This window comes from Apaloderma vittatum, unplaced genomic scaffold, assembly GCF_000703405.1.
Source record: "Apaloderma vittatum isolate BGI_N311 unplaced genomic scaffold, ASM70340v1 scaffold5292, whole genome shotgun sequence".
Lineage (NCBI taxonomy): Eukaryota > Metazoa > Chordata > Aves > Trogoniformes > Trogonidae > Apaloderma > Apaloderma vittatum.
Window position 1 is genome coordinate 65,095 of NW_009704197.1, and position 8,544 is coordinate 73,638.

General features: G+C 36.6%; 1 protein-coding gene across 3 annotated transcripts in view; it reads left to right on the forward strand.

The window, feature by feature from the left end:
• The window catches only part of EYA4 (EYA transcriptional coactivator and phosphatase 4), a 48,356-nt gene that overhangs the window by 14,490 nt on the left and 25,322 nt on the right, over window positions 1–8,544 (forward strand). For all 3 annotated transcript variants that reach the window (XM_009864953.1, XM_009864954.1, XM_009864955.1), the window contains 2 exons: window positions 923–1,002; window positions 1,324–1,507. In XM_009864953.1, coding sequence (XP_009863255.1) covers window positions 923–1,002; window positions 1,324–1,507 — 264 coding nt within the window. The remainder of the gene's footprint in view (window positions 1–922; window positions 1,003–1,323; window positions 1,508–8,544) is intronic.

The window sequence follows — 8,544 nt, forward strand, 5'->3', positions numbered from 1 at the left end:
GCATTTATGATATGTTTTCAATTTGTTTTTGTGAACTCCGGCAAGAAAGCTTTAGCATTGTAAGCTACTTTTACATCTAAAATTTAAAGCTAAATGTTTTTTTCCAATATTAATATGTGTATATGTATTAATCTCAGTCATCTGTTAATTTAGATCTGGTCATGTGATGCAGTCCCTAACTGCACTTTCATTTTTATATTGAGTGAAATCACATGGCAGGACTGGGAGCATTTGTTGTATTTATTAGCATGTGCAAGTCACTTTTCCTTGTTTCTGCTCTTCTGAGTATGACATCGTTTGATACTTGTTTTTCTTTGAATTAACATAATTTGTTAGAATTTCTCCTTAATTCATATACTTTCATATATTATTCAATTATTAATTTATTGATTACTCTTTGATTGTTGATAACCTTTTTTATTTAGATAATTTTTTAGCTTCTTATGCCACAGTTAATATTTTAAATATTACAAATTACAACATGAGTCATCTGCCTTATGTTGAAAAGGACATGCCTCATTACAGATCAGTTAAAAACACCTGGATCATTAAAATATTCCTTGCAGAGTTTTTTGTTTCGTAAGTGAACATACCCTAAAGTGTTAGAACTTAGAAATGAAGGCAGAAGAGAAAAAAAATATTTCAGGAGAGGTGAGACACTGCAGTAAACTGAAAAATGCTTTCTTGATTGGTGTAATGACTACTGCCAATAACTTCCTTGTGTGGTGAAATGTGTTCCTGTATGTGTGGAAGTAGCATTTCATTTCTTTTAATGTTTCATTACAATATTTCATTTTCTAACAGAAAATAAAAGTCATTTGTTCTTCTGAGTTGTCTATATCACAACATGGAATATTGTATTTAGAATTTTATTTTGATTCATAAGCACGTTCTCACAGTTAATTGTGTTTTTTAATTCTAGGTTCTAGTTTTACACCATCTTCGACTATTTATGCAAACAATTCTGTTTCAAATTCTACAAACTTCAGTAGTTCACAACAGGTATGAATATTAACATTTTTGTTTGCCAGTTACAGAAGGATTTATAGAATTCCAGTGACTCCAAGTGTTTTAATTTAGATCTATTATGTTGAATTAAGCTCACTGTGGTTCAATGCTACTTTCTCTGGAAATAATCAAAATACCAGTGGAAACCTAGTTGCATCTTTTGGCACTTAAATATTTCAGCAACCTCCCAAAGTAAAATTAAAAAAAAATCTGAACTAAACTCCTGCAAAAGTCATATGACTGAGCACTTGGAAATGCTTAATGGAAGAATCCCTCATTACTTAATTAAGTACTCTGCTGCATTTGCTGTTTTAGGATTATCCCTCATACACAGCTTTTGGCCAAAATCAATATGCACAGTATTACTCAGCATCGACATATGGTGCATATATGACCTCAAACAACACGGCTGATGGCACTTCATCATCATCATCAACCTACCAGTTACAGGACTCTCTCCCTGGCCTGACTAGTCAACCAGGTACAGATCTGCATTCAGGTGAAAAGAATTTTTGTATTTTATTGTGTACTTGTATAAAGACGAGATTTCCATATCCACCTTGTTTGAATATTGACATTTTAAGCTTTTACCTTTCAGAAAGCTTTATCATGCAAACGAGCCAAAATAAGCTTTTTGTATTGTTTGGTTAGGAAACCTGTCTAGTTTGTTTGCTAGTTTAATACAGCTCTTTGCATACCGAGATGTTTCTCTGTGGAAAGAGAAGGCCTGAAAAAAGTTACAACAGATGGGCAGGATTCTGTTCATACTGAAAACAACTGTATGGTAACAAAAACTTAGTAAATTTCGACATAAAAATTCAGTGAGCTCTTCTATTACAGACAGTGCAACATTCCTGTTTCGACCTACATATTCTGAAGTACCGCTGTAAAGAATTTAAAACAAGATAATGTTGTTTACTGTTGGAAGTGTTGAAGACGAAGCTAAGCTGGATGAGACTTTGAGCAACCTGGTCTAGTGGGAGTTGCCCTTGCCTATGACAAGGGGCTTGGAACTAGGTGATCTTTAAGGTCCCTTCCAACTGAAGCCATTCTATGACTCTGTGATTCTATGATTCTATGATTCTATGATTTAATTATGCTTTTATCATGCTTCATCTCTACTGAAATGTATGCAAGCCATGCTTGTTAATTCATTAATTGAGGTAACTGAGAACAAAGCAATCAGTTATTAGCACAAGTCTCTTTAAAACAATAGCATTGAAGTAGTTGAAGTTGCAGAAAAATCGTTCTCAGGAGACATCAGGAGACCTGATTTTGCTGCCCAGCTCTGCCCCCCTGTGCATATCCAGGACAACACAGGGCTTGGTCACACAGTTCCAATCTTCGGGCATCACTGCTGAGTAATAGCAGCTCTTAATTTTTACTCATTTTTGTTATAACCTGGTTGACAATCGTTCACCTGCTCCATGCTATGTGTTCTGCAAACACAAATGCTAATATGGATTTCTTTCTTCTTTTTCTTTTTGTGATAGATTTCTAAGCTCCTGAACATCTCACCAATTTCTTTCCCCCATTTAATACAAATAGGAGTAAAAGAAAGTTAAAACTATATTTGAAACTGTGCACAGTATAGTGCAGAGCTATGAAGATTTCGATGGGATAGTTTAGGAATTCATAGCCACTGTCAGATGAGTGCAGTATCCTTGCTTTTTCATGCTTTCCTGTATTTTTTTCTGTTGTATAGGATGTTCTCAAAGACCTAGCTAAATATGATGTCATATGTTTGTAACCTAAGTAGTCTACTAAGGCTGTGTGTAGCATCTGTGGGAGAGGTTATCAGTTGCCAGCTGCCTGGATCAGCATTGCCAGACCAATTTCTTCCAGGGACGCTGATTTCACTCATGAAACATGGGCAGTGTGTGCCCTGCTCACAAACTGTGAGCATTTACAAAAAGAGTCTCAAAATGGGTTTGGATTTAGGCTCTAAGAAGTGGGGAAATGGGCTTTAATCACGAAAAAAATCAACTCATTGCATAAATTGTCCTGATTCTCATCCTAACAACTGCAACATCTCACTGAAAAGTATAGTAAAAAAAATTATTTATTATGAGTCTGTACAAAGGAAGAGTAATACCATGTAGAAAAGTATGAGCAGGACCTCATACTTCATATAAGCTGCTTAAATTTACTGAAAAACATTTGAATTCTAGTTGCATGATCTTAAATGTTTCCTGGCCAGCTGTTTTCCTCAGGCTGATTTTTAAAGTGTGTGTGTGTGTGTGCGTGTACAGTATGGAATGGATGTGGGGAGATATACATTCGCTTGGTTTTTGATGAAAACATAAAGTGTTATTCAGTAGTCTCAGAATGCAAATCTAGGGAGAAAAAGCTAAGAGGTAGCTTGAAATCAAGGGAAATTTCAACAGTTACAGGACATCCATAACAGACACAAATCATATGTAAAGTATTTTTAAAAGAGTGTGAAGAGTACTCACAACTGATGCTTTGATAATTGTGCATATTCTGTGTATTTCTCTTTGTTCCTTTGTTATTCCTCCATGTATTTATTTGAAAAAATCAGTTTCCCATGTTGCATGTCCCTTGTGTATCTATTTTCTAGAAATGCTGTGTAAATTTGTCATGTATTACAGACTTTTTTAGTATTAATAGCACTGACAAAGAAAGTGATCTTACATAGCTTGGCCTCAAGTTGCGTCAGGGTAAGTTTAGATTGGATATTCAGAGGAAGTTCTTTACTGAACGAGTGGTGAGGCACTGGAACAGGTTGCTCAGGGAGGTGGTGGAGTCACCAGCCCTGGAGGTGTTTAAAAAAAAAGTAGGTCTAGCACTTGCGGCTATGGTGTAGTGGTTAGGTATGCTGGGATGAAGGTTGGACTAGATGATCTTCAGAGGTCCCTTCCAACCCCTAACATTCTGTCATTCTGTGATTCTGTAACAGGTTGGAAAAATGTTAAAGGCTTCACATCTGTGAAATGATAAGGATTTTTCTTGTTTGTAGATTGTTTAAGCATACGAACTTGTTTTCCTACTAAATAGGTTGTGCATCTGAACTTAAAAATCTACCCCCACACTCCTTATTTTTGCGAAGTGTTGCACTGATCATGTGACCGTCTGCTGAGAGAGCAACACCCACTTTGTGAATACATGACATGCCTGTGCCTTTGTGTGTCACTGTAAAAATAGATTTCCATCATGGCAATATCACTTCAGATACAGCAAAATCATACTGCAGAGCTTCAGCACCCACTGTGTTCCCTTCCTGTCTGACAGGCCCTTATTGCTCGATCTGTAAGGCTTTAACTTTAAAACCTATGATTAAATACAGGCGCTTCACCCGTCTGCCATCTCTGCTAGCTATTACTTCAAATAACTAGTCAAAGCCACTAGTATTCTCCACACATATGGGATTTCTTGTTTTCATAATAGAGCCCCATCAGATCAAGAGTTAATATCAGTTACAATTTTATTTATTGTAGAGAAAATGTATTGTAAAGAAAATGAGATGAAAATTTTTATAGACTTTACTCTTTCTGCTACTCATAACAAGAAATAACACATTATGAGCCAGGAAAAAAAGAGGTTTGCAATGTTGAAGCCATCTCCTGGCTGCTCTTTCTGCTGAGAATATGTATCAAAAGTCAGTCTTTAAGGACACTATGAAGGGGCTCGGAAGTTTATCCATCCCACATCTGTGTAAGGCTCAGCTCCTTACCCTTCCCATGGACATCAAGATTTTTCAAACTGCACTCATAGAGTATCTCTGAGACAAAGAGGTAACTCCAAGGGCACTTCATCTCATATTAGGATAAGTAAGGAGAATTCTTAAGGGATTCTGCCTCAAGAGATGAGTACATTTGAGTGTATTCAATGAGTACATGAGTACATTTAATCTAAGATGGATAGAATTCTAGCAGAGGAAATAGTTCTGTAGGGAGCCTGGGTAAAAGCTTCATGTTTAGGCACCTCACTTTTCTATGTTCAGTTTTAGGCAAGGTGATTTTGTATAAGATAGCTCTTACTGAGGTGCAGCAGAGCTTAGTCTCTGTTAATTTAATACCCACAGTAAAGTCACCCTTTACAGCTTCTCCAGGAGATGGCATTATAAGAAACAGTGCAAAGATCTATATACAGACTGTGCCCACATCTCTTTTCTCCTGGCTAAGTGGCACAACTGTGTTTTCACAGCGGGGAGTGGATGTTCATATATAAACTACAGATGGGAAACAAAGTTCTGGGTATGAAAGATCACCTTCTTTTAGCTCCCTATCCTCTAACTCGAGCTGCTGCAAGGTCTTGACGGCATGGAAAGCTTTATGTTGGATGTGAACGGGTGTATGAGTATGTGTATGAACATCTGTGATAAAACACTCCGTGTTTGAGCATTTTCCTTTTGCTTTGATCTCTGACGCTTGGCATAGTACCAGTGGAAGAAGTTTACGAAATACATTCATAGGCATGTGTTGAATATTGGAAAAGCGAAACATTTTCAAACATTGTAATAAAAATTACTGTCTAATAAATGCCAGAGTAGGAACTCTTCATGAGGGTAAGGTTTTCAGTACTCTTTGGTACTAGAATTTCTCACATTCTTCTATGTTAGTGGCTGAATTTGTAATAATTTTTCCTTTTATCAGTGTTGACCTCATTTCTAAAGCAAATAGAGGGTAAGAAAATGCAGTTGCTCCTTTAGCGTGCTGTTGGTAAAAAACAAATCAAGCAATTAAGCTTACAGTTGTTCAAAAAAACATGCACTACTGACTTCTGCAGTTTTAAAATAGATGCATACCTTGCGTTCAAGCAAGAGACAGCTGCTCATTCTGATTTAGAGATTAGCGTAATGAAATAAAGTTGGCTTTAAATATCTAGAACAGTGATTAGTTACAGTACTGATTAATGGTTAATTATGCAATCATGTACCGCATTGACCCAAGCAGAAGCCTGGGGCAACTGGTAATGGCTAAAGCTTCATGAAAATTGAAGTTATTTACTTCAGTTGTTACATACTTTCAGAAAAGATTCAGGGTGCTTTTTTTTTTAGTAGATTAAACACAGTCATTGAAAACAGATGTTTTAATATGTTACTGTGGAAATAAGTCCTGATTTTGTTGTAAAATGTTGAAATATTATAAATATGAAGATGTGAGTGGTAAGAATGTAAACATTCATCTTCACTTATTTAATTTTTGTCTTTTTATTTCTGGGGTTTTGTTTTGGGATATTTTTTTCTGCTCTATCAGAAGAATCTGGGAAATTATATTTTTATACAGAACTCTTGCGTACTCAGAACTTCTTTTCATGTCAGTGTAGGTTTTTGCTACAGGAGGATTCCGATTATGAAGCATCTTTTTGTACATTGTACATTTACCAAAGTATATTTTACTGTTCCTCTTACAGAGAAAGAAATAAGACAGTGTGACCTTATTGATCGTTCTACTGCCTGCGGTGTCCTTACTGACATCAACACCATGCTGGGAATAGAAATGATTAGTCAGCAAGAACACTCTCTGTTCTGTAGGGACAGCATTGGAACCTTATTCAGTAGGCACTGTTATTGCTGCTCATATCTTGACAAATAGGAGTTTTGGCTGAAGAAAAATGACTGTAGAATGCATGTGATCCTTATCCAAATCAGGGCAGACCTATGTAAAAAGATATCTGGAATAAATTCTCAAATTGCAGTTTTGAAAATCTCTTAACTACTGCCTGAAAAGTTTGTCTCTGTTCTGCACAAGCAGAAGAGCACATTGGGTTTGTGACATTGAACTAGCCATCACCTAGTTCAAAAAAAAAAGTATTAGAATCTTCTTTCAGTTCACAGCAGAATAATTTAAGTACTTTCCTAAGAAGCGAGAGAGACAGATTTGGTTTTCTTCCTGTTTCATCACCTTCTGCTTGAGAGTACAGGGATGTGGATTCTTGGTCATGAAGATATGTCTCTATACTGCATATGTATCTATCATTCAGTCAAATAAACCACGCTGCCCTGGAGAAGGCAATGGAACCTAGATATATCCTTCTCCAGGTAAATGTCCTAATCTATAGGCTTAGGAACTAACTTTCTTCTTGTTCTCCCCTTTCCTTGAATCTTGAATTCTTTCCTTGCACTGTCGAGAGGTCCCATTCAGGAATGTGACATTATGGGCTTAAATCTTATTCTTCCAAGAAATACAACAGTATTTTCCCAGTCAAGATATAAAAATATATCTTCCCAGTGTATTTATTTTAATAATCTTCTTTATGCAGTTCACTGTAAGATATAAATAAATGATGGAAGTGATTAAGAATTTAACTATTTTGTTACATTATGCACAGACTCTTTGAGATAGCAGTCTATCTTTTCTTCACAGAGCCTGCTAGACTAGAATTGCTTTCTGCTCTGTTGTAGAGGCAGAATGAGGTGAATGACTCAGGGAAGATCACAGAAACATCAATTATTCATGTTGGAAGAGACCTTTGCAGGTCTTCTGGTCAAACCTGCTCATGGACAAGCCAATTTAGATCATGTTGCTCAGGACTGTGTCCAATTGGCTTTTGAGCATGTCCAAGGCTGGAGAATGCACAGCCTCTCTGGGCACCTGTCCCAGGGCCTGACTACTCCCTCAGTAAAGTATTTTTATCTTGTATCTAACAAGATTATCCCTTGCTCTGATTTCTGTTTGTTGCTCCTTGTCCTTTCTCAGTATACCACTCTGAAGAGTCACTTAGCCTTTCCTCCTATGTGCTCAGCCTCTCACCTGAACAAATTCCAGTTTGTCAGTATCTCTCTTGTTTTTGGTCACCCAAACCTAGACATTTTTCCAGATATGATCTTGAACATTTAGAATGGAGCAGAAAAGTCACTCTCCTTGATATGCTGGCTGCTTTCTCTCTTGCCTCATGGGGTTTGGTATCCTTAGTGATGCTCCATTGTAAAAAATAATATTCATATTCCAGCTCAAAATCAGATGCATCATAGGTGATTATTGGGAAATGTTTTTACTGAGTGTTAACATTATTCAGATGTGTCATCGTGAGTACTTTTTAACAAATATTACCAAAGTGGCCCAGAAATACAAAATTACATGCAGCACAAGGACTCCCTTTAATCAAACTCTGTAGTAGATGTCAAATCTAAGCTATACCCTTTCCTTCTTTAAGGAGAAAGATCAAATTGTTAATCGAATAGATGATGAAGGATGATTTATGTAATTTAGTACTCAGCTTCCTAACCAAACAGCATTTATTGCTTGCAGTTTTAAAAGGGCACTGAAGGTTCTGTGTTGTGAAGAAAAGGATATTTTCTGTTTACAGAGTTGTGACATAAAGTACTTTGGAAGGAGGAGTTCCATGTCATCCTTCCTACAGTCTGTCTATCTTAACTACTGGTTTATCGTCACCTTTAAAGCCCTCTGTTACCAGCAAAAGCAAAGTAAATGAAATGGGAAGTCAGGAAAAGGCCCGAGTTTTATGACCAACTATGCTACACTAGGTCAAAGATCATCTCTCTGACAGGAGGCAATAGCTGATACTTAGGAGAGAGTGATCAGAATACAATAAGTATGACTTGACACTCTT